Source organism: Abrus precatorius, unplaced genomic scaffold (genome assembly GCF_003935025.1).
Source record: "Abrus precatorius isolate BTA unplaced genomic scaffold, Abrus_2018 Scaffold9, whole genome shotgun sequence".
NCBI classification, from domain to species: domain Eukaryota; kingdom Viridiplantae; phylum Streptophyta; class Magnoliopsida; order Fabales; family Fabaceae; genus Abrus; species Abrus precatorius.
The window spans coordinates 10,612,413-10,639,540 of NW_020874439.1; the positions used below are offsets into that span (position 1 = coordinate 10,612,413).

The 27,128-nt window shown below is 36.3% G+C and overlaps 1 protein-coding gene across 2 annotated transcripts in view; it reads right to left on the minus strand.

Annotated features, from left to right (window-relative positions):
• Positions 1-27,128, minus strand: part of LOC113851615 (sterol 3-beta-glucosyltransferase UGT80A2) — a 45,111-nt gene that overhangs the window by 11,671 nt on the left and 6,312 nt on the right. For both annotated transcript variants that reach the window (XM_027482144.1, XM_027482145.1), the window contains exons 5-11: positions 21,837-22,007; positions 16,359-16,422; positions 16,139-16,196; positions 15,869-16,046; positions 15,352-15,482; positions 9,927-10,029; positions 9,758-9,834 (exon numbers count right to left, since the gene is read on the minus strand). In XM_027482144.1, the coding sequence (XP_027337945.1) occupies positions 9,758-9,834; positions 9,927-10,029; positions 15,352-15,482; positions 15,869-16,046; positions 16,139-16,196; positions 16,359-16,422; positions 21,837-22,007 (782 nt within the window). The remainder of the gene's footprint in view (positions 1-9,757; positions 9,835-9,926; positions 10,030-15,351; positions 15,483-15,868; positions 16,047-16,138; positions 16,197-16,358; positions 16,423-21,836; positions 22,008-27,128) is intronic.

A 27,128-nucleotide genomic window follows, 5' to 3' on the forward strand; every position in this document is an offset into this window, starting at 1 on the left:
TATTGTCATCGGAGACGACCTAGGTTAGCACCCTAATATTACATTAATTTCTATTTATATTTTAATGAGAATTTGCGACAAAACTTTCATTCATCACCCGTGACCGCACACGTATCCGTGAGACAGGAGTAATACTGCGACCATCTATGGTGTGAAACTGAGTAAATCCCTAAAGTTGAAGACATCAGGAATTTGTGATCATAGTGCCACAGTGAGCGTGACTAACATGCAGTGAGCGCACGTGTGTATGAATTGTTTGATGATGCAGTGAACGCACCCGTGTGTGAATTAATGTGATTTATTTCTGTGTACAGTGAGCGTACACGTGTGATGATTGATATGTACTTGATGAGCGTGTGAATGCGATAATCCGGATTTTATTATATAATGATTGGAGTAGGCAAGGTGAGTCTCTATATTTGTATGTGATAGTGTAGAATACTCACCTTTACATTTATTTTCCAGGTGACCAAGACGACCAACACTAGACTCAGTGGACGGAAGGATGGAACTGTTATAGAACTTAGCAAACTGATTTTTGAAATTTGATGTATTTAATTTGGTCTTATAGCATTTATTTGATGCAAACTTGTAACCCTCCTTCTTTCGAAATACTCTATTGAACCACGTATTGAAAACCGTTTAAATGAAAGTTTTTATTATTCCTAAAAATTTTGCGAAAATTAATTATTTGGAAAAATTAAAGTGTTACAGCACTAGGGAGACTTTACAGCCAAGCTATTTAGCTACTTCAATGTCCAAGACGATATGAGTGCTTCCACTATCAATGAGCACATGCAAAGGTTTCTTGCTGACATAACCAGTGATTCTCATAGTCTTAAACCTAGTTAGACCAGTCATAGCATTCATTGAAATTAAAGGGTCAGCAGTGTCGTGCTCCACAGATTCCTCAGCAAGGGACATGTCGTCCAAGGTTTTTGTCACTTCTTCAACTTCCAGAACATGAATTTGTAACTTTTTGTGGGTTAGACTATGTTCTATAGTGAAGGATTCATCACAAAAGTAACATAAAACCTTGGCACGCCGCTCACTAATATAAGCCAAGGTACGGCTTTTTGTAACTTGTGTTTTAAGTTTGAAGGTGTCTGAGGATTTGGGTGGGTTAGACAGTATAGGGGGTTTGTTGGCAGGTTTAAATGGCTTAGAAAATGGTTTTGAGACTATGGTGGAATTGGTACTGGATTCATATAGTTTGGCCAAGGAAAATGCTCTCTGCACAGAATCAGGTTGGAACATGCGTACCATCATTTGAACCTCCTGTTTTAACCCTCCAAGGAAACAACTCAGTTTGTTGTCATCAGATAAACTCAGCCTAGTAACAATAGAATCAAATGCCTCATGATAATCTGTAACTAACCCTTGCTGTCTTATTAGCTTCATTAAATTGGCCATAGGATCATCACAGACCTCTCCAAACCTGTCAACCAAAAGTCTAGTGTATTCTGACCAAGAAGGTAAATTGGGTAATCCTATGCTTTTAACATAAGCACTGTGCAAAGTGCTCTACCTTCGAAATGAACAACAGCCAGACGTACTTTGTAATCATCCGGTGTATTGTCAATAGAGAAAAAAATTTCACATTGCAGGATCCATTGATTCACAGCATCGCCATTAAATCTTGGAAATTCTAGCCTAGCCAATCAGGTGTTACAAGAATAGGTAGAAGATCTTTCACCACAAAATGGATTGCCAGAACTTTGCAAGTGATTTGGCCCAAGATTTTGATTCTTGCGAAGATCTTGCAACTGTTCTTGAAGTTGGTGAGACAAAGATTGGCCGAAAGATTGAGTCAATGACTCGTGCAGTGACTGTTGCATATCCCTATTATCCAAGTTCATTTCTCTAGATTCCTAGAACTGCTATATCAAGTGGTGTCAGCCTGTTACGTTCCAGAAGCATCATCAATGGCAGATTCAACATGCAATCGAGTGGTAGAATGCAAAATGGAGGATCGTTTGGAAACACGTCTCAGCTTGAAGATCAACACTAAATTCATGGAACTCGCAAACACTTTATTGATTTGGTTTGAATTACAAGAGAATGATAGTGCAGAAAGTTTTTTGTTATTGAATGACCTCAAATTCTGTTGTGGTCAACAATATATAGCTTATCCACACAACAGAATTTACAAAAATAACCCATACTTATAATAGCCTATAACAAAATATCAATGACTTGATCCATAAATCACAAGAGCTCTAATGGTTATACAAACACTTGCCAATAAAAGATATTCCCCTACTGGACATGAACTACATGACCATATCAAAAGAGAAGTACATAAGCTCCTTTCCATTTCTACAACACAGCACCTTCTCAGATGTGTTGGGTTTTTTAGTTTAATTTTAATTATTGTTTATTCTTGTTGAGAGAGAAGAAAACAAAAGAACATTTAACAGAATCCGTGTCTCAAATTATACAGCAGAGAAAATTATAGATAAGAGTATAATTAATTACTGTAATTCAAGGCTTTTTTACCCAGAAGGTGTAAATCCATTTCCAAAGTCCCAAATAAGTGCAATTTGAAAAGTAATTCCCAGAATAGGTTCAGTTGTGATTTGTGAATGGTATTTGTGACTTAATATAATTTTTTGTTACATATGGCATCCACAACTTGTAATTTTTTTTTTTAAAATTAAAGGAAAGTCATGTTTCCTATCAATGACTTATTTTTTCTTAAAAGAACGCAAGTCCCATATCATGTTCATGACTTTATTATCTTCTTCTAATTTTTAAACCTAAACCTTAAGATATATATATATAGCTTCTATTCTATGTTGATCTTTTGACGGCCAATCAAGTTTCCTCCAAGAGAGTTGGTAACCATTATGAAGAATTATGGGAACCCCCCCTAGAGTGTTGTTTATATTATCCAAGGGACTTAGTCTCAACCAAATTTTTTTGTTCAATCTTTCTCTTATTATTCTGCCTCATGTTGGAACCATAGTCCACATCCAATTAAAGATCAAAACACCCTATCCATCCTGCCACATATCTTATGTACAATCCTTTCCAGTAACTCTGTTGTTGTCCAATCAGCCCTTCCCCAAAGAGTTTGTTATCTACCATGTCACATGTTGCATGCGTCTACACCAAAAAAGCTTCTCTAATGCCATGTACTATCATACAAGGGTTCGATCATGTTAGGGATTTTAGTTCTAGGAATTACAAAGAAATCGAAGAACTAGGGATGAGAAAGGGAACTCTGAAAACAGAGAAAGAGTTCCGATATTATTGATACAGAAGTGAGATACAAGAATCTTTTTACAAGGATTATTCATGAATGCTGAATTCCTCTCAACCAAGCTACTTATAGCAATTAACCTTCCTAACAGAATTGGTTATTGCTAACTACTTGTAAACTGAAAAACCATAACAATGCCTCCCTCTTGAAAACATCCTTGTCCTCAAGGATGGAATGAAGGATATTTCTTCATCAACTCATAATAAAACTCCCAAGTGGAATCTTCCTGAGACTGATGCTTCCATTTCACAAGCACTTTTGTAACAGCTCTTCCCTTCCTTTTGACTGTCATCCTGTACAAAATTGCTTTCGGTTCCTTGTCCACTGCAGTAGCTTCCAACTGCAGTAGAAGTTGCTACATCTACATATCTTTTCAACTGGGACACATGAAAAACATTGTGAATTCTGGAATCAGCAGGGAGTTGAAGCTTGTATGCAACTACTCCAATGACATCAATCACAGGAAAAGGACCAAAATACTTGGGTGCTAACTTGGCATTGGTCCTTGGAGCTACTGAAATTTGTCTACATGCATGAAGCTTAACATAGACCATATCACCAATTTCAAACTTCCTATCACTCCTTTGCTTATTAGCCAACTGTTTCATCCTTTCTTGAGACCTCTTGAGATGGAACTTAAGTAACTTCAGCATTTCTTCTCCTTTGGTGAGGCTTCTGTCAGTCAATTCCACCTTGGATGCTCCCGGTAGGTAAGGAAGATGAATAGGGGGAACCTGTCCATAAACCACTTCATAAGGAGTGGCTTTAATTGCAGAATGCTAGGTAGTGTTGTACCACCATTCAGCCAAGGGCAACCATTTCGCCCAAGATTGAGGCACATCAGAACACATACATCTCAAGTAATTTTCCAAGCACTTGTTGACTACCTCTGACTGCCCATCAGTCTGAGGGTGATAGGCAGTAGATAGCTGCAACTGAACCCCCTGAAATGCCATCAAATCCTGCCAGAATTGGCTAACAAAAATAGGATCTATATCACTAGTGATAGTAGCAGGAAACCCATGTAACTTGAATACATGATCTAAGAAACATTGAGCCACTTCACTAGCAGTATAAGGATGTGATAAGGACATAAAATGAGCAGCCTTACTCAATCTGTCAACAACAAAAAAAATCACCTGCTTGCCATTAGAATTAGGGAGTCCTTCAATGAAATCCATAGTAATGTGTTGCCATACATGATCAGGGATGGGAAGAGGTTGTAATAAACTAGGATAAGCGGCTGTGTCATATTTGCATTGCTGGCAAACAGAACATTTCTGGACCCACACCCTTACATCTTTTGTCATTCCCTTCCAATACACAATCGATTTGAGCCTTTGTAATGAGGCATTTCTGCCTGAGTGTCCACCTACTGATCCTGCATGAAGCCAATTAAAAAGGTCCTCTCTGAGTTTCACATCCCTTCCAACTACCAGTTTTCCCTTTCTTCTCAATTCCTCATTTTGCCAAGTATAGTGCTTATGTGATCCATTACCACTCAGAATATCTGAAATCAATTTCTGCACATCCACATCTTCCTTCCACGAAATTTTGATCCTCTCAAACAACTCAGATTGCAACTCATGAACATGTAGGGACTGACATTCTACCACTTCCAGTCTAGATAATGCATCTGCTACCACATTGTCTCTTCCTTGCCTATAATCAATGGTAAAGTTGAACTCCATGAGTTTAACTAACCATTTTTGCTGGAAAGCAGTCACCAACTGCTACTCCAATATGTACTTAAGACTGAGATGATCAGTCTTAATGACAAATGGTCTACCAATCAAATAGTGTCTCCATTTCTGGACAGCAAACACTACAGCCAATAACTCTTTCTCATAAGTTGAAAGGGATTGTTGCTGCTGATTGAGTGCCCTGCTGATGAAGGCAACTGGGTGCAGATCCTGCATAAGCACTGCTCCTAGCCCCACCCCTGAAGCATCAACTTCTAAATCAAAAGTTTACTGAAATTTGGCAAAGCCAAGACTGGTGCTTGAGTCAACAAATCCTTGAGCAACTGGAATGCATCTCTGGCTTCATCAGTCCAAGCAAAGTTGTCTTTTTTGAGCATACTAGTCAGAGGTTTAGCTACCACTCCATAGTTCCTTACAAACCTCCTGTAATATCCAATTAAACCCAAGAATCCCCTCAACTGTTTGATATTTTGAGGAAGAGGCCAATTCCTCACAGCTGCCACCTTACCAGGATCAGTGGATACTCCCTCTTTGGAAATGAAATGTACAAGATATTCTACCTTCTCCACAGCAAAGAAACACTTGCTTCTTCTAGCAAAAAGAGAATGTTTCCTCATTGTGAGCAACACCTGCTGAACATGCTCCTTCAAACTGCTATTATACACCAATATGTCATCAAAGAGTACTAATAGGAATTTCCTTAAGAATTCCTGAAATACAGAATTCATAAGACCTTGGAAGGTTGTTGGAGCATTAGTAAGGCCAAATGGCATTACTAAGTACTCGTAGTGACCTCCGTAAGTCCTAAATGTTGTCTTATGCACCTCAGCAGGATCTATCCGTACCTAATTATAACCTGACCTCAAGTCCACTTTAGAGAAAATGGTAGAACCATTCAATTCATCCAGTAGGTCTTCTACTAAGGGAATGGGTAAGTCATCTATAACATCCTTCTGATTCTTGGCATACCTGTAAGGATTCTTGTTTACCAGATCAGCTCCTTGCATCAAGGGAATCTTGTGGTCAAAACCTTTTCTAAAAGGAGGTAATTGACTAGGTTCTTCAAAAAGATCAGCAAACTCTTCCAACAGTGATTCAATCTCAGTAGGGAACTTCTCATTATCAGCATGAGTTGTCAAGGAATGTAGCAATCCACCATCCATACCGCATAGTTGGAGCATGGACAAATGAACCCCTTCCTCAAAAGTTTTTCTCATCTGCTTCCTCTTAACAGTTGAAACAGAAGAGGTTGCCCCTCTTAAAACCTGCCTTTTCCCTCCAACATTAAACTCCATGCTGAGTTTGTTGAAGTTCCAAGTGATGTCCCCTAGGGTGATCAACCATTCTATTCCCAATACTAAGTCACAACACCCCAATGGCAGCAACATCATATCAGATGTGAATGTGGACTGTTGAATAGTCCAAGAAAAGTTTCTTACAATTGAAGTAATCTGAATTCTATGCCATCAGCTACCACCACACTTATAGGATCCAACTGATCAATTCTGCACCCAAACCTTTTCGCTACTTCAGCATCCAAAAAATTGTGGGTTGAACCACTATCAATCAGTATGTGTAACGGTTTCTTTCTGAAATATCCTGTCACCCTCATAGTCTGGAAGTTAGCAACTCTAGTCAAAGCATGCACTAAGATTTGAGGAAACTCCGTAGAATCTTCCTCTCCCCCATCAACAATAGAGATGGCCTCATCCTAAACCACTTCTCCTTCTTCCTCCTCAACAGAATCCACTTCTAACACATGAACCTGTAACTTCTTGTAGTTAAACTGTGCTCAGGAGTATAGGGCTGATCACAGAAATAACAGAGCCCTTTAGATCTTCTTTCACTCATGAATGCAAGAGTAAGGCTTTTGTACAGTTTCTGTGATGACTTATCAGGCAAGGCAACAGCAGTAGAAGGTCTTGCAGCAATTATAGGCTTAGAATTACTTGCAGGCCTGTTGGATTTTGACATTGCAGTAGCATTAACAGAAGAATTACTCGCATTTTCATATATTCTAGCCAGTGTAAAGGCTCTAGTCACTGATTGTGGTTGGAACATTCTCACCAGCATCTGAACATCATTTTTCAAACCACCCAGAAAACAGCTTAACATGTATTCATCAGAAAGATTCAAACGATTAACTACGGCATCAAACCTCTCATGATAGTCACAAACAGAAGAAGTTTGCCTTAACCTCATCAATTCCGCCATGGGATCATCACATACGGGGCCAAAACGATCAATCAAAAGCCTAGTGTATTCATTCTAAGAAAGATTCGGCCGAGCAACAGAATTCTTAGCAAAGGCAGTGTGCCATTGAAGAGCCTTTCCTTCGAGATGTATGATTGCCAATCGAACCTTGTGTTTGTCTGCTGTGCCATCCACCAAGAAGTAATTCTCACACTGGTAGATCCAAAGATTCACGGCTTCATCGTTGAATCAAGGGAAATCGATGCGAGCCAATCGAGTTCCACACAGGTACGTTGAAGACGAAGGTGGAGGACGATTCCCAATCAGCGTGTTGTTCCTGATTGCATCCTGAACTTGCGTTTGCAAAGAGTCTCCCAACATGCGTTGCAGCGACCCCGCGATCTCCACCAAACGCCCCTCCAATCGCGCCGCCAAACGATCCTCCATGTCTTTCATGGAAGCTTGAGAATGAGTTGATTCCGCCATAACCGTACGAAGAAGATTCCCCAGAAGGTTGAGGCTGATACCACTTGTTAGGGATTTTAGTTCTAGGAATTACAAAGAAATCGAAGAACTAGAGATGAGAAAGGGAACTCTGAAAACAGAGAAAGAGTTCCGATATTATTGATACAGAAATGAGATACAAGGATTATTCATGAAAGCTGAATTCCTCTCAACCAAGCTACTTATAGCAATTAACCTTCCTAACAGAATTGATTATTGCTAACTACTTGTAAACCGAAAAACCATAACAGATCATTACATTGCTGGTACCAGTAGAATTGTACCCTCAATCTGCTTTTGGAGTGGGTCTATTATCCTATGTACCAAAACTGTAAGGGATATAAGGCTTTACTGTTGTTGTAATTGTTAGCTCCAAATCATCAAATAGTGGTTTGGTGTCCTTTATCTTTCCCTGTGATCCTACTATAATATCAAAAAACATAATCGTAAGCATAGTAGTCAATCCCAAATAACAGCGCAAAGCGGCCAACCCCAAAAACACTATAGTGGGAAAACAAATAATGCAATGACCATTATTCTGAAGATTTGATATACACCTAATATAGATTATGCTACACGTGTGGTCTCACTAGAAAAAGTCCCCATTGCAAATGGTCTCATCGGAAAATGTGTGGGTCTCCCTAGAAATGTAGGTGATCTAGATTTTGGCCAAAAAACAACCCCTAACGCATCCAAAATGAGTAGATCTCGCCAAAGATGAAGACAACTAGGACTTGGTGAGAAATGGTGACACTAGATTTTGGGCAAAAAATGTGAAGCTTGTCGATGAAGCAAAAGTTGCTGCTAGAGAAGGTAAATGGGAGCACCTAGGATTCAAGAATGCTGTGTTTGAATGATACAACGACGTGCAAAAAATGATAATGTAAGAGGATGAGGGGGGAAGGAAAAATCCCAAGATTACCCCCCTTAACAGCCTTTAATGTTTAGAAAACAAGGGTAAATCTGACATTTTTGTTGTGCATCAGATATTGATCGCAATAGCCATGGTTTTCCGCAATTTTGACCACAATTAATGTGCTGCAACCACAACACTTAAACTTTGTGTTACTGAAGGGAGCCACGCTGCTAAAGCTTGCACTTGGTGTCGTGGCAAGGAGCCACTCTGCTGATTTAGCACTGCTATCATGTGCTATTAACTACTACGGTGGTAAGAACTATTTCAATTGGACTCCATGCGTCAGCAAAGACATGACAGATCTAACACACATTGAGTGCCCAGGCATGACAGCTTCTATGGCAATGGCATTGGAAGAGAAGAATTATCTCCAAATTCTAAAACAAGTTGTATTATATCATTGATACTTGACAAAGAATAAAACTGGGTCAACCTCCTTGATGGTGGGTTGGAGTAAAAATTAGGGCTCCTAGGCCTTTCCGCTGTAGTACAAACTTGAAAAAGAGAACAAAGACTAAACACAACATAATCTATACAGAGAGACTCCCATAATTCAGGAAAGAAAAATACAAAAATCAGCAAAATTTTCTATCTAATTAGCCTAACTATATATAACATAATAGCATAAATACAACAATATTGTCATGATTGATCCATATAAAAGATTTCAACAAGTTTTACGTTGGCTGTCAAAGGCCCAACACAACCCTCATCCTTTACCCAGGTTTGGGACCAGCAATAGTTACAATACAATTAAGGAAATAATCTCAATCCTAATATAATCTCGACAAATCTTAACACCTATCATAGGGAGAGTTATAAAAACAATGCTTGTTACCATGTAGAGGAGTTTCCATAAACAGAAAGACTTGACAAGGACAGATGCAAAATATGAAAGTGAATGGAAATAAAAGGTATATTAAGCATATAAATGATACTATCCAACAACATAAGAGGATGATATTAGCCCATAATAGATTTCAAAAAAAACCAAGGTTATTTAAGCCATCTGCAGACTTCTTCACATTTGAACCAGCAACCTTTATCAGGTTCGTCATGGAAGTCCTACAAGGCTACAACTTCAACGAACTTACAGGATTTACAGATTTGGTACTGTGATCTTCTACCATAATCATATTTGAATGTGAATAAGAGTATTGAACTAGATTATCTTACCACAGCCTTGCAGTGTAAGAACAGCCAATCGTGAGGACAATTATCCAGTAAGTATATAGAGTCCTTTGTTTCTGCCACTGGGAAGAAGCATATGCAGTTGAAAGAAACATAAAACTAATAAACCATTCCAACAGGAAAGAAAAAGTCGCAAAACAAGAAATATTCTTACAATTCCCAAGACCTCCCCATCCTTTATTGATGATGCCCCTCTGTCCAGTGTTCTCCAGTGCATCTACAATTATTTGTGTCATTTTTTTTGGTTCTTGAACAGGCTGTAGTAAAAACGTGAGAGAAAGTCAGAAATATAGTAGAGAGTAAAGATAAAAAAAACATTAATGTTTATAGAAAAAGAAATACAATGAAAAAGATGAGACCAGAAAGGAGGATAAAACATTCTCCAAAAGAAAATTACAAGAGAAAATTACAAAGAACCAGCAAGCTGAAGGACACTGGATCAGAAACTAAAAAGGAAATGAATTTTAATGAATAATCAGCATTCTGAATAACCCTATGCTCCCCAACTCTCTAAGTGTACAATCCCTTCTCAAAATGACAAATAGCTGACAGAACATGTTAGGTATCAAGTAAAACTGAAGAGGAAGTCAGCAAAAATGCAGTATTTATACAGGTCTGAAGTGAAGACCACTTACACCAGATCCTGAAGTATAGAGAAGTGTTTACAATATAGAGACTGCAAGGAAAAAAGAAAAATCCTTTGGCACTTCAAGAGGCCTAAACTCTCCCAGGTCTCAATTCTACTAGTTCCAGCCAGAAACCTCCCCTTTTACCACTCCCCTCTTTTATCCCTCCTTACCCCTACCATGCATGCTACTGCTAAGCAAGTGGTTACCTCTTTCTCTCTCTCTCTCTTACATATGATCAGGTGCATCGCACCTTTGAGCCCCTAACATATACTTTAGTAATAGTATGACCCTTTAGGCCCATATCAGAACTCTATTGATCAATTGATAGGAATTGCATTTGTTGGAGATCAGATCCTTCTGTCCAGATTTGGTGAATTAGATCAGAATTAATCAGCCTATACTGAAGGAAATTATTCTTTGCTTTATTTTGCTGATTTTATTATCTTTATGATAGGATTGGACAATTGTATGATACTTAAAATAGAATGATGTAAATATGGAGTTAGAGGCAGATAGGATTTTTTTAGGAATCTGATTATTTGTTTCCTTTACCACTCAGTCTGTATATACAGACTTTGTTGTAACCTATTTTGATCGGGAAATGAAAGGTCCCATGGTAGTCAAATTGAGATTCTACATAAGATCGGAGAGGGGGTCAAAGATCATAACTTGTAAGATCGTAACACTGATTGTCAGATATAAGATAGTATAAATATGAAGATGGGGAAAGCAAAACAAAGACAGATGAGGAAAGGGAGCCACCCTCAAAACTGCTTTGTTCCGGGGGATAGAAATGGAAAGTCAACATTTTAACTCTAACGGCACTGTTGTGTGGTACAGGAACAGCACCCACCCACAGTGCAGCAGAAGATGAAGCATAAAAATAGAGAAGAAAACAATAACAGAACAGAAAACCCAAAAGTGAGAAGAGGTCGCGCAGCAGAACGAAAATGCTGGAGCAGACAAGGTCGCCAGAGCAGTCTCATCAGTGCAAAACAGGGTCGTCATTTAAAGTCAAATGAAATCACAGAGCAGAGGAAACCAAAAGGAAAGCAAGTTCTGAATCGATTTTAAGGTTTCAATAGGTTTTTAGCAAAATCAGGTCACAAAATGGGTCATGGGTCACTGGGTAAAATTTCAAGTTTTAAACATGGTGGGGTTTTATGATCCCGCATGACGATCCCACCCAACCTCGCTGTTTTTTATCCTGCAACCAAGCAGCACAGAGACAGCAATGAAGATCGTAAAATCATGTAATCATATGATTTTGCGAGTTAGCATGCAATTTTAACTACCATGAATGGTACCATTCTACATGGCATCATAGCACAATTTGATTTAGGTGTGGGTTCCTTTGATTTCATCCATGGCAGACGAGGCCACTTACCCAAAAGCTAAGGCAAGAGAGGGCCAAACCAATGTTCCAAACCTGACCAAACCAACAATTCTACCAATTACTGACCACAAGTTGAATGGCTAGAACTACACTCAATATGCTAGATCAGTCAAAATTTACCTTCAAGGGCAGGGAAAAGAGTAGTACACTACTGCAGAGTCCAAGAAACCAAAAACACTTTTTGAAACTACCCCTTTTTTCTCCTCCTCTACTATTATTTATGTCAATTTCACAGCAGACCCTCTTGTTATTCCTCCTATTGTTCCAGCTCCTATCCCTGCTTCTTCTCCACCTCCTTTGCTCACACACCAGTGACAGCCTCAGGTTTCAACAATTCTTTCCTCCACTAATCCTCCAGTCTCATCTCCAGCTCCAATCACCCCTCCATCCACATCGCCTGCACCTGAACTTCCCATTGCTCCACAAAAAGGTATTTGGTCCTCTCATAATCCTAATCCTCTTTATGCTTGTACTTTTAATTATGACCATTTATCTCCCTCTTATTTTTCCTTAGTCTCTTTGTTGAATTATGTGTCTATTTCTAAGTCTACAGGCGAAGCCATGGCTGATCCTCATTGTCATCGGGCAATGGTAGATGTGATGACTGCTTTGCACTCTAGTGATACTTGAAATCTTGTTCCCTCACCACCATCCAAGTCCATTGTTGGCCGTTGATGAATCATATTATATTGATACTTTAATATCCTTAATACTACTTTTTGATACTATTTCTATGATTACTTCATTGTTTTAGGCTAATTTTATTTGTTTAGGCCTATTTAGGCCATAACTAGTAATTTTACCTAATTCTTGCATTTTAGTACTTTTGATATTTGCTCACTATTGTAGTCATAACATTTGATGCAAGTGGAGTTTTTCAATGATTCTTGTTACGTTAGAAAGCTAGCTTAAAGAGCTTTCATTTAACACCTCATTTGCTAGATTTGGAGTTTTGACCAAAAAGTTACAAGCATCTGAAGTCACTAGTTTGTTATTAGGATTTGGGCCCAATTATGCTGTGACTCATTTTACTTTCTGAACTTATTAGCTTAAGTTTATTTTAGAGTTAGCCTCTATATAAAGAGAGGAAATTGGAGGAATTAGAGACCCTTTTTTACTTTCTTCCTTTTTACATTTATGTTATTTTCAATTTGGAGTTTAATTCAGTTCTTTCTTGTTTCTCCTCTTTCTTCTTGCACATCTGTTTTATCTTTCTCATGATAATTGCCCTTAAACCTGTGTTTGTGTTTACAATTGTAGTAGAGGAGTAATTCCATAGATTGATCTACGAATTCAATCCCGCAAAGCAACAAAGTAATGTTCTCTATTTTAATCCAATTCGAAATTTTACTATTTACCTTCTCAATTTTGTCACAAGTACTTTTAATTCGCTCTCAAATCATGTTGATTGGATTGCAAATAATTTGCTCATGTCAAATTCATTACTCGTGCAATCTCAAAACATTCCTTTGTGTAATTCAGACTTTTGAGAACGAATTAAGAAGAACCATATCAAATTGACCGAAGACGTGTGTTCAATGATCATTCAAGGAATTCAAATTAAAGACGTGTTTTAAGCTGCTAGGGACGCATCTTAAGATAAGTACAGCCTATCACCCACAACCCGATGGCCAAACAGAGGCAGTCAATTGTTGTTTGGAGACACTTTTGAGGTGCTTCATAGCTGACCAGCCAACGCTGTAGGCACAATGGCTATCTTGGGCTGAATATTGGTATAATACCAATTTTCATGCATCTACGGGACCACTCCTTTTGAGGAGGTTTATGGAAGGAAACCTCAGTTGCTAACAAGATTTGTGCCTAGGGAAGTGCAAGTGGAAGCTTTTCACAAAGAGCTGTTAGAAAGAGATGAAGCACTCAAACAATTGAAATACCAATTACAAAGAGCTCAAGCTTGCATGAAGGATCAAGTAGATCATAAAAGGAAGGATAGGTAGTTTGAAGCAGGCGAGTGGGTCTTCTTAAAATTGAGGCCTCATGGACAGTTGACTTTGGGAGCTAGGATTCATCCTAAATTAGCTCCTCGTTATTATGGTCCCTTCAAGGTGTTGGCAAAAGTAGGAGTTGTGGCATACAAACTGTACTTACCTGAACCTGCAAGGATCCATCCTGTTTTTCATGTCTCACTCCTTGAAAAGGCTGTGGGTGATTACAATATTGAGGAGACACTTCCATTGGATTTAGCTACAAATTCTGAAATTCCTGTTGAGCCTGAGGCAGTGCTTGCTAAATGTGTTATCAAGAAACGTGGAGCAAGGCTCAGTCAAGTACTAATACAGTGGAAGGGACAAGGTATGGAAGAGGCAACATGAGAAGAGGAGTTCAACATCAGAAGTCAATTTCTCCACTTGAGACTTGAGGAGAAGTCTCATTTTGAAGAAGGGAGCATTGATAGGAGAGGAAATGTGGGCTTAGACCGTGAGGAAAGGCCCAAGGTATGGAGAGTGTATGTAAGGAGAAACCCCGAGGTAAGGATAGAGAAGGTGAGGTGGCAGGAGTTGTAACAGAATTGCCAAACAGTGAGGAATAAAGATTTGGTATATAGGGGATGAGTAGGAAAGAGAGAGAGAGCGGGTTTTTTTACGGGAAAATTCTGTTATGGGCAGAGGGCAGTAGCCTTTCTTAAGGAGCTTTGCTCTGTGGCAGTGGGATTGTATTTACTTCTGTATTGCTTTCTTTTATGTCAAATAATATATCATTCTCAGATCTTTTCAGTCAATTCTGTAGTCTATTTTCTGGTTTCTAACAGTGTTGCTCTTGCAATTAGAAGTCAGGCTAATCTGTGTGTTTCTTAAAATCTTATTAACTATGTATTAAAAATTTAAAATAAGGGAAATGTTAATAAATGTCTTCAGAGCAGTAGTTAAAAAATAATAAAAATTATTGAAAAATATAATAATGTACTCATCTTGTAAATTTTTATACATTTTAATATAAATTTTAATACAAATTTAGTATTTTTTTAACTACTGTCTAAAAATATTAAATAAAATAATACCACATTTATAAAAATATTTGAATTTGAAGACAAATATGTTATGGCAGCAGCTGCTTGTAAACTTGCATGGCTTAGGTAACTACTTCAATAGTTAAAATTAGGAGATAATCAGGAGACGAAGCTTCTCTGTGATAATCAAGCATCTTCCATGAATGAACTAAACATAGAAACAGATTGTCATTTCATAAGAGAAAAGGTGTTTTCAGGAGAAATTGTAGCTGATTTTGTCAGCTCTAGTGATCAATTGGCTGACAGGTTTACCAAGTCCCTTAGAGGCTTTTGTGTTAACTACATTTGTAACAAGCTTAGATCATATGACATATATGCTCCAACTTGAGGGAGAGTGTTAGATGATAATCATGGATATGATTAGACCTTCCAAAATTAGCTCGTAGGAGAAGGGTTGACCAACCACATTAAAAAATATGTTTCATGCAATTACCTTCTCATCAACAAATAATTAGTTAAAATCAATTGAAGACTATCTTTAACATACATTAAGAAAATAAATATATAATGGGAAAAATATACTCACCAGGCTACCAAATCCAATGTAAATAGGCTTGTCACCATCTTTAAGCCATTTTACAAGGGTCTCAGGAGGTTCATAGTTTGATGCAAGATCAAGAAAGCAAAACCCTACTACATCAATTTTTGGTCCCCAATCTGCAAACCAGAAGAGATCAAATGCTTCAACCAAGAATCAAGTAACAGGAAGTAGCATTGGTGGCTATCTTAAGCCCTAGACATACCTTTGTCCATAGCAAATAATCAAAAGAAAATATTGAGAAAATACTTACAATTCTTACATTATTGTACAAAAATACCATATTATTTTCTTAAGTTTCCATAGGAAACAGTGAAAACAAAAGTTCAAGATTGAGCATTTTTTTCATTAATCACAGAGATCAATGAAAAATAATGACATGCATATAAGTACAAATTACATATAAAAATCAAGGGACAATACTCCACCATATTATGAAAACGTCACTAAGTGAACTTGCTCTAACAATGACTACAAGTGTGAAGATTGGGATCTAAAGCAGCACCTTTTGGTTTAGGAACAAGATGAGGACTCCATATATATGCATGTGGAACATCAGTTTCAGAGCCTTGTGACCCACTTAAATATGTCACTGGTCGTAGCTTCAACTTTTTTTTCCTAAGATCATTAATCATGTCTCGTATTCCAAGCCAAATCAGGGAGTCAACTATTTGATATGAAAGCTGAAGACAAATAAACGACACACATTTAGTTAAACATGAAGGCAAAAAATTAGGATGGATGAAAAGAAACAACACAGAATGAAAGAACTAACCCGATAACCAGCCTGTTGCTTTACACGTGACAAAGGATGTGGAAATTCAGTAGTTGGCCTGCAGGGAGGGGGCAATATGATAAAGTACATAAAATGGAGAATTCAATCACCAAGAAAACAAAAACAAACACAATCAATAATTAAAAGACTAAAAGAAAAAATATTAAACGCAAAAATAACTTAAAGAAAATTTGAAGTACATTAACAAAAAGAAACTTACGTCCATGGCATTGTGAAAAAAATATGAATTGGAATCTTAAGTGCCTCAGCCACATGGGTATGCCCTAAAGATGTATCAATGCCAATGGCAAAGTACACAAAAATATGCATCAAACAGTAATATTTGCTAATCTCAATAGAAAAGTAACAGCAAAGAATTACTAAAAAGAAACATGAAAGAAAAATACTACTATCAGAAATAGTAACCCAATAGTTAGAAAGTGGAATGCAAAATATTCTTTGGTGAACTAAAAACCACAAGCTTTCCATTCATGTACACTTTCTCACGTAAATTTCAATGAAGAAAGGCATGAGACATGTTATTAGGATTCCACATCAACTATAGATATAACTAAAGTAGAGTATATAATGGTTAAGCCAATTTTCTCCTTAAGACCTAGCTTCTGGGATTGAGTTATATCCAAGCCCAAAAAGCTAACTTATGAAATGAGGATTGTATTAACATTTATAAGCTCTACTTTGGCCATTTTTATAGTCGATATGGAATCTCAATAAACACTTTTACACTAAAGCTTATATATCTCGAGTGTAAAAATTGTAGAATTATTTAATTTCTAATTGAACTAGCAAAGTTGTGGAACCAGATAGACTGCACTAGGAAAACCTCAGCACCAAATAAATTGTATTGCAAAATTCAGGGGCCCAAATTAATTCCATTGGGAAAATCTGTTTGCCCAAGTTAATTGTAGTCAAGGATGGCCCAAAATCAAATCTACGATAGGCTATGATACCAGCTTAAATTTGGGTTTGGGCTTAATTCAACCATAAAAACTAGCTTGTAACTTGAGGATTGTCTTAACATTTATAAACTCTGACTATATCTGTAGTCAAAATGGGATCCCCACAATTTAAGATGGTAAAGTGCCTATTGTAAATTCAGAATTGGGTCACTCTTGATTGTAAAAAGTATATGGCCCCACGAATTTTCCTAGAACAATTTACTTAACCCACAACTTTCCCAATGAGGCTATCTGGCAATGCAACTTTCCTAGTAAAATTTTAAAAAAAAAAAAAGTCCTACAATCTCCATACTCCAGATATCCAATCATGAGCATGAAATGGTGTACTAAGATTTCACACTGACTACAAATATGGCTAAAGTTTACAATGGTTAAGACAATCCACATCTTACGAGCCAACTCTTGAGGTTGATTCAGGTCGAAGCCCAAATTCAAGAATCGTTGTCCCAATCCTACCCAAAATTTTGACAAGGAAATGTTTTTGAACTCAATCAATACCCAATAAGATTGGGTTGCTTATTGGGTCAACACGATTTACAAATAAAATATATGAATACTAACATTATTTACAGGTAGATTATAAAATTAATGAAAAATAAAACTAAAATTAAGATATATTTTACAGTATATATTTTAAAATGAATAAAATATTAATATAAATATATTATATCATGATATACAAGATATTATATAATGTCCTTACGTATTATTAGTATTACATAGCTGCTTAAAAAATTAAAATTTTAAAAGAAAAAATGATATCGAGCCAGGTTGAGACAACCCAAAATATAAACTCAGCTCATTCTCAAAATATACCAGGTCTAATTTTGAAAACCATGACCCATCAAAATTATCATCAGGCCAAGACAGATTGGTTGGACAGGCCAAGTTCTATACAGCCTCTTTAAATCAATTTAATAAAGAGACCAATAGAAAATGGAAGCCATGGCTAGAAATAAACAAATATAAGCTATCTATGCTACTAGATACAAATTGTTAGTGTAATCAAAGACCAAAAGGCTCTTCATGCAAGTTTTGGTCTGAAGTAATCTCTATGTGCTTGGTTTCGTTGCTTTAGTGCGATTATATAGGCCTTCAGTGCGACAAAAACTATAATCAGTCATTTTGGTTTTCTACCAATGCCAATCTATTGATCAACACATTTCCATACAGACAACAATCACAAGGTAGTCAAAATCGCGATTTAGCACATAAGATCGTACAATTTTTCAATTCGCTGCTGTGAAGTGATCCCAATCCTGGGCTGTGGCTTGTTCTGGTGGGATCGCATGATCAAAATTTTCAAAAAGCCCAATTAAACCCATTTGAACTACCCATTTTATTTTAACCTGACTTATATAACCTGAGTGTTTAGGGTTTTTTCCAAACACTTCTCTTCAATTTCACCTCTCTGCAACCTCCAACTGTGTTTCTCTTCATCATTGACATTGTATGAGTCCGTTCTCTACCCTTCTCTCCTTCAAATTCCCTTTTCCTCCATCATTTATGGAATGCATGTGAGCGTGACTGGTATAATTGTGTTGGTTCCTCTGCATGACTGCATGTGAGGATGACTGGGTGGGTACTAGGTTCTCTTCTCTGCATCTATTTCTTCGGTGTTGATTGTTGTTGTACCCAAGGTAATTAAAATCCCAATTTGAATCGTAAATCCTACGATTTTACAATTTTGGAAGTCTTACCAATTTAATTAGTGGGTAAAATTGTGGTTGAGTGAAATCATTGTAAAATTTCAATTTAAATAGTAAATCCCTCAAATCATGGGATTTCACGATTTCATTTCAATTTTGAAAATTCCTCACAAAGCCTCATTTTTTGAACTCTATCGTAGCTGACGCCTCTTTCATATATCTCCTTTTTATTGAAACCAATTTGCCTCTAGCAGCTTTGAACCCTAACATTGTTGTCACATTCAACAGTCCTCCTAGTGTGTGCAGCCGGGTCTGCAACTAAACCCACACTGCTCTGAGCTCAAGTCTAGTGCTGGTGTTCTTGCATCTTTTCTGTTCTAGTCTATTTTTTACTCATGTCGATGCATTATATTCTTATGGAATAAATTATGATTTGTGAGTGCTACTTTGTTTAAGTGCTTTTACTAATTTAAAGGTTTTTCCCCCTAATTTATGATATTTTATATGAATAATATGAATTTATATCATATATATGAATTTTATAAAATCTTGCAATTAGATTTGCAATTTTCACTCTCCTTTAAGATTTAAAGTAAAATCCCAATTTTAACTACCTTGGCTGTACCTGCAAGTTTTGAGTTGCTCCTGGGTGTTGGTCAAGTAGTCTGTGAGTACGTCTTGCAAATACGTGCTGGGAGTTCAAATACAACCCCCTCTCTCTCCATTCTCTCTTGTATTTGACTCCATTTTGTTTATTATTATGCATCTTTGTTTCTGATTCTTTTTTCTAGTTGCATGTTTCCAAGTCCTTTTTTTGGTTCAGCATTTGCCTATCTTTTCCAAGTCCTTTCTAGTTGCATAACTTTACTCAAGGTATAAATTTAATTAGATTTAATTAGACCTGCAACTACACGTTTTGCAATTTCTTACTTGACTTTGGGATGCTTGCATGATTATAAAGGATCATTATGGAGAATGCTTACATCCAAAAAATGGAAGGATAGTAAGTTTACCAAAATGAAGGATGGAATATATTTTGAATTGTTTAAGGGGGTGCTTATCCCTTAATTAGAATGTTGCATATAGTGGATTCAGAGGACAAGCCAACCATGGATTTCATTTATGAGGAAATGGATCAAGCCAAGGAGCAGATTCAAACCAACTTCAATGGTATTAAAAAAGGGTATATAAGACTCTAGTTTAATTTGATAATTTATAGCTTTGATTTGAAAACTCTTTTTTTTTTTTTTTTCATTCTTTAATCTCTAGTTTCATGTCACTATGGGAGATCATTGATGAAAGATGGGACAACCAATTGCATAGACCTGTGCATGCCACAGGCTACTACCTTAACCCAATTTTGCATTATGCTTCAAACTTTGAAGCTGATTTTGAAGTTAAGCGTGGATTATATTAGTGTTTAGAAAGAATGGTAGAAAACATGGATGAAGTGAATAAGAATAATAGTCCACTAGAGTATTTCAAAGCTAAAAAAGGATATTTTGGTACAAAATTAGCAATTACTGGAATGAAAGTGAAAACTCCAGCAGAATGGTGGGAATCTTATGGTAGAGAATATCAAGAGTTACAAAGATTTGTCATTCATGTATTGAACTTGACATGTAGCTCATCTGGTTGTGAGTGTATAGAGTGCTTTTGAAATGGTAAGTAAGTTATTTCTTAAAACTACCAAGTGGACTACTTTAATTATTGTGTTAAATTATTAATTAATGTTGTTGATTTTTAGATTCACACGAAGAAAAGAAATCGTTTAAAGCAAAAAACAATGAATGATGTTATATTTGTCATGGCAAACTCAAAATTAAGCAATAGTATCAAGAGGAAGAAAGAGCCTAACTTTGACATTGAGGATGTTGCTTCTGACGATGACTAGATTGTAGAGGAGAAGAATGAGCTAATATCATATATGGATTTAGATGAGAACTTGATTCAAGATGAAGAAGCAAGTAGTGGTGTTGGTAGTGCAAGTACACCTATGGATGATTTGGACCTTTCACCTGTTGATGATGATGAAGAGGCTAATATAGATGACATTGATAAAGATGACTATTTAGAAGATGATTATCCTGATTGGGGCTTGCAAAATTTATTATAATAGATTAGTACTAGTTTGACTAATTATGTGTTGAACTGGATTAGAATCTATGACTTTTAAGTTATGTTTAATTAAGTTATGTGATTTAGATGTTAATTTCCTTATGTATGTTATTTTTTATGCTTATATGTATGTTTAAGTATAGTTTTACATGTTTGGTAGGATCTTACAATCTATTTTACGATCCCACAATTTACAATTTTTTACCCCCCTTCCGATCCTAAGTAAAATCCCGATCTTGACAACATTGCGTGTATCTCATGTTTATGTGTGTTTAGTGTTCATGGGTATCAGCATCCAGAAAGTTAAACTTAATTAATAGTAGCCTAGGAAATAGTCCCCAGAGTCAATAAGAAACTATATATTTAAATGATATGCAGAACCTATGTACTACACATTCTAATAAATAAGAACTTGTTTCATTCTCTAAGTTCTCCTTTTACATCAAGTCTCAACAATCTCCCCTCTAAATTCAACAGCAACAATTGAGCTCACAATTCTTACGATGAGGAAGATATGGAGGAGGACTTCTACACCTCTAGTTTTTGTAGATCTTCAACTCCCTAGTTAAATATGACTTCCTAGTTCCAAATTGATCAATGCTCGCCAAATACTGCAATGACTAGTTTTTCCTCAAATATTATTGTGATTATAATTAATTAATCATCAAAGAAGTTAATCTTGATCATTAGATCTTACCAAATTGGTCAAGAATTAACTCCTCTCACATCTTATGATCACACTGGAATCAACCCCTTATGTATGATATATAGTGTAGTAGTGCTCAAATATGGCAGTCAAATCATTTTTATCTTGCTAACTTATGCCAATGAAAACTCTAATCTAACATTATTTCATATGCAGAAACTCATCACAATCACTTGATAACCAAATATATATGCACAAATTCAACCAAACCATACCACCAAAATTTAACAAACAAGAAAGCATACCATATGCCGGGGGATTGGCAATGATTGCATCTGCTTTGAAGGGGACACCAGAATCAATATCAGGTTCTTTACAAGCTGGAAGCAGAGAGTTAATAATTTCTTTCATTTGATTTCGCTGAATAGGTATCTCAGAAGGTCCCGATGGTAGAAAGCCCTTATTTTTAACCATATCTGCTCCAAAAAGAATTCAAAAGTATAAAGTAAAATAATAGAACGTAACTGTAAAGAGGACAGTTGTAAACTTCCATGATTTGAACTTAGTTAATACTTTATTTATGACACCCATAACATGCTATATTTTTTGGATCATGTATAAGATCAATGAAGTGTGTAGTGTCAGCATTTATATTCATTCATGTATGCATAACATGTAACACTCGCATTGTATCAAAATGATAAGATGAAATATGATATGCCAAGTTCTGAATTAGGAAATTATAATTCTGCATTGGAATGTTTTTAAGCAGTTATTTTCATATTAATTTTGTATTAAGCAGTTATAGGTGAGAATGTGACAGTTACAGTAATATTTGTAAAAGGCAATTAAGGTGTCAGATTGTTATTTCTTTTGTTTTGATTTTCAAGGAGGAAACTCCTTGTCAGAAAGAGATATTATTGTGGGTGTTGTGGGGAAATCCTTTTTATGCACTCAAATCTTACCTAAAACCAGAATATTGCTATCATTTATTTAGAATTTTGGGCGTTTAGTTCTTGAGTCAAATAAAATATTTGACAGTAGGGTTAACATATTTAAAAAGCATGCCAATCTCATAATTTGCAGACAGACGTAACACCAAGCAAGACATAGGGTGACGAGAAAATAGAGAATAAATAATAACCTAAAACAATTGAGCTTCACCAAGCAACAAAGTCCAAAATCCAGGATCTAATAGGCGAAGACCAAGAAAAGCAAATAAAGTAATTATTAGACTGAGTCACTAAGGCAGATGTAGATACAGAATCAGCAGGCTTTCATTGAAGATACTCCTTACATTCGTTAACTAAAAAGATTTATTCACTTAAGGGATTCATCTCTTTCCTTTCTTAAGAGATAAAAGAACAAGAAAACATGTAAATAAATTTGTGTTCAAGGTTGTCAAAATCACATGTTGGAGCATTGAATCACACTATTCAATGCTTTTCCAATGCTGAAGCGAGTAGCACATTGGTGTGGCACAGTTTCCCTACAGGACCGGAGCAGAGTGCTGCATTGGATTTCTTACCCTCTCCTTTCTCAGTCTCCCCTAACATTCTCCTTCAAAAATGATTTTGTGTTCGTTGTTGGCTTTGCGCCTCTGCCAGCTCTGCATGTTGCATCTCCTCCTCTTCTATTGCGTTGCTTCCTTCTTTGTTAGTGTGTTGAGTATTTTGCTTCATCCTTCTTTTCCCTCCCTGTTTCTAGGTGCTGCGTGCTCTGCTTTTGCCCCCTTCCTAGTGTTGGGTGCTTTGTTTTTGGCAATGAAGATGGCAAGTGGTAACAATGATACTGTTGGGAGCATAATCGAGGTTGGTGGTTAGAGTGGGCTGATGGTAGTGGAAAATTACTGAAAAATACTCCTGCAAATAGGGATGATGTGGGGTGGAAACATGGTATTTCAGTTGATGGAGGTATAAGAAAAATTAAGTGCAAATATTGTGAGAAGGAGTTCAATGGAGGAATTTATAGGTTGAAGCAACATTCAGCTAGAACCCAAAAGGATGTTGGAGCCTGAACATTTGTTAATGATTAAGCTTGGAAGGAAATGTCAGCAATTGTATCCTCATTGCAAGAAAGTCTGATAAAGAAGTCAAGGGAATATGAAGGAAGAGAAAGTGTGGATGTTGATGATAAACAAATAACAAGAGAAAAAAGAAAAGGGGAAAAGGAAACTCCTGCAAATATTTTCAAGAAAAGAGGGGAGAGTACTCAAACTAACATCAATAGCATCTTTAAGAAGAGCTTGAGAGAAGCAGCATGCCAAGGAATTCTCTCATTTTTCTACAACAATGCTATTCCTTTCAATGTGGTGAAGAGTGAAGAATTTTAAGAAGATGCTTGAATTGGTTGCTAGACATGGTCATGGATTTCAACTACCTTCCAACCATGAAATTAGAGTCAAATATTTGAAGCAAAAGGTTGACTCTACTAAGCAAGCTTTGGAAGAACATCAAGCTTTTTGGAAGAAAACGGGATGCACCAATTTGACAGATGTGTAGACCAAAAAGAGAAGGAGGACTATACTAAACTTTTTGGTAAATAGTTCCAAAGGAACTGTTTTATTTAAGTCTATTGATGCATCTCACATCTCTAAAATGGTAGAGAAAGTGTTCAAGATGATTGATGATATTGTTGAAGAGGATGGTGAAGAAAATGTTGTCCAAATTGTCACAGACAATGCAGCAAACTACAAGGCTGCTGGAGAGAAGCTGATAGAGAAAAGGAAGAAGATCTATTAAACACCTTGTGCAGCCCATTGCATTGATCTAATCTTGGAAGATTTGGAAAAGAAGATTCCAATTCACAAAGAGACAATTGCACATGATAAAAAAATCACAACCTTCATTTACTTAAGGAGTGGTCTCATTTCTTTATTACATAACTTTATCAAAGAAATGGATCTGATCAGACTTGTTGCTATCCATTTTGTTACATGTTACTAGACTTAGGGTTGTTTGAATGACAACAAGGGAGCCTTGATAATGTAATTATTAATAAGGATGGCAATCTAATCAATTTGCAAAGGACGAGGATGGGAAGGTTGTTGAAAATGTAATTATTAATAAGTAGTTCTAGAAAAATATTGTGATTTGTTTGAAGGGCACTTATCCTTTGATCAAATTACTTCGATTAGTGGATTCAAATGAGAAGCCAACCATGGGATTTATTTATGAAGAAATGGATCAGGCTAAGGAGAAGATACAAAGTACTTTCAATGGTGTTAAAAAGAGATAAATTATATTCTAGAAGTTCAAGTTTAATTTTAAAGTCACTTTTTGATAACTAATTAATTTTTTTTCACTCTTTAGTTAAAAGCCAATACATGGTAGTCCATCCTAGATAGCAACATGGAGCAGCTGACTCCAAAAATGCTATAGAGGGATAACAGATACAAGATGCCTGCTATTTTAGGCATTTTAAATATATCTAATATAAATTGAGCAATACAAATATATATATATATATGCTGAAAAATACAAAATTAAGACCCAATCTATATCCAAATTATATACAACAGAGCCGGAAAATCAAGAGAGAAGGAAATCAAAAACAGAGAAGGAAAATAGAAAATAGAGAATGTTCAGTCACAGGAAAATGTGCAGGGTTGTCGAAAAGTTCCCCGGAGATAAAGATAAACGGAAAATGTCTGGGTCAAGTCAGAATCTTCCCTGGAGTTGAAGAAGACAACCGGAGATGAAGAAGATGGCTAAAAACCGTTATTCACCAAAGATGAAGATGACTAGAGAACGTCTTTGTTGCGTCAGAAGCCTTGCCGGAGATGAAGGACATCAGAAGCAGTGGAATCGCAGAGAATAGAGATGAAAAACATAATGAAGGAGAATTAAGGGGAGAACTGAGAGATGAGAATGAAAGGGCTTAGGGCTCACAAGGGAGGGAGGGAGAAGAAGATACTAGAAAGTAAGGGGACATGAAATCCCAAGATTGCCTCCCTTAAAAGTCGTTGAACATTCAGAAACAAAGGGCAAAGTCAAAATTTCATCATGGATGGGATAGCAGCCACAATTTCCCTTGTTTTATGTGGTGATTTATGTGCGCAACAGTCGCTTCTTTGAAACACGACATGACTGTGTCTCCATAGCGCAGCCCTTCTGCTCCACCGCAATAGCGGCTTCTGTGGCCGCTATTGACTACTATGAGCCAATATTGGATATCATTGATGAGAGATGGTACATCCAATTACATAGGCCTTTGCATTCTGTAGGTTATTATCTTAATCCGATTTTGCACTTTAGTCCCAACTTTAAAGCTGATTTTGAGGTGAAACATGGACTTTATGATTGTCTACAAAGGATGGTTGGAGATATTGAAGAAATAAGTAAGATTGATTTTCAGCTAGAATATTTTAAAAGTAAATAAAAGTTTTTTGATAGTCATGTAACTATTGCTGCACTTAAAACAAAAACGTCAGCCCAATGTTGGAAATCTTATGGCAATCAACATCCAGAGCTACAGCAGTTAGCTATTCATGATTAAGCTTGACATGCAGCTCCTTTGATTGTGAATGCAATTAGAGTGCATTTCAGATGGTAAAAATTTAAATTTATAATGTATTTCATTCTTAAAATTCTTTAGACATTTATTAGGTGTTAATTGATTTACTTTTTATTTAGGTCCACACCAAGACAAGAAACAGTTTGAAGCAGAAGACAACTATGTTTGTCTTTTTGATGAACAACACTAAATTGGGCAAGAGAAAGCAAGCAAGGAGAGAAAATGAGTATGATGTAGAAGATCTTTCCTCTAATGATGATTAGATAGTGGAGAATGCTGAAAATTCAGATTTGGACATGGATATGGATTTAGATATTTCAACAGAAGAAGAATTGCTTTCAATGGAAAAAAATGATGATGATGTTGGCTTGGCATCTCTTAATGATTTGGAGATTCCTAATTTAGAAGAGCTTGACATTGGTGAAGGTGGAGATATTATGGAAAATGATGAAGATGAAGACAACATGGATGATGATTATTGTGATCAAAATTTGAATGATTTGTTAGATGTTTAAAATTTTTAAGTGTTGGACTATTTCTTTTATGCTTTAGTTTTATGATGTGTTGCTTTTGTTTTGGTAAAAACTTATGTGACTTCATAACATTTGAGTTGTTAGAAGACCTTAGGAATCTTTGTTGAAGTTTACTTAAATGTTTGATGAGATTTAATATTTTTTATTCACAAAGATATGTATTTAAATATATGTTTGCATTTTAGTTGTCTCGTATGAGCATGTTACGCTCCAACCTTGACTCTCAATTTTGACAACCTTGATAAAGGTGAGTATTGTAAGTTATATATAGAGTATTCTAACCATATTCCAAACCAAAGTGGAAGTGGATCATCTTAACATTTATTGATGTTTGGTTCAGCTTAATTTAATAAAACAATCACTTCATGCAGCTTTGTGAAAGCTTTTGAAAAACAAGTGATTATTTTCCTAAAAAAAGCTCTTCCAAAAATGCACTTATTTATTCCAAGGTTTAAGAATAAATCAAATGAATACAACTTCCAAATACTTATTCTTATGAATACAAAATGCATTTTAACATGTGATACACTAATTGCACATAATTCAAAC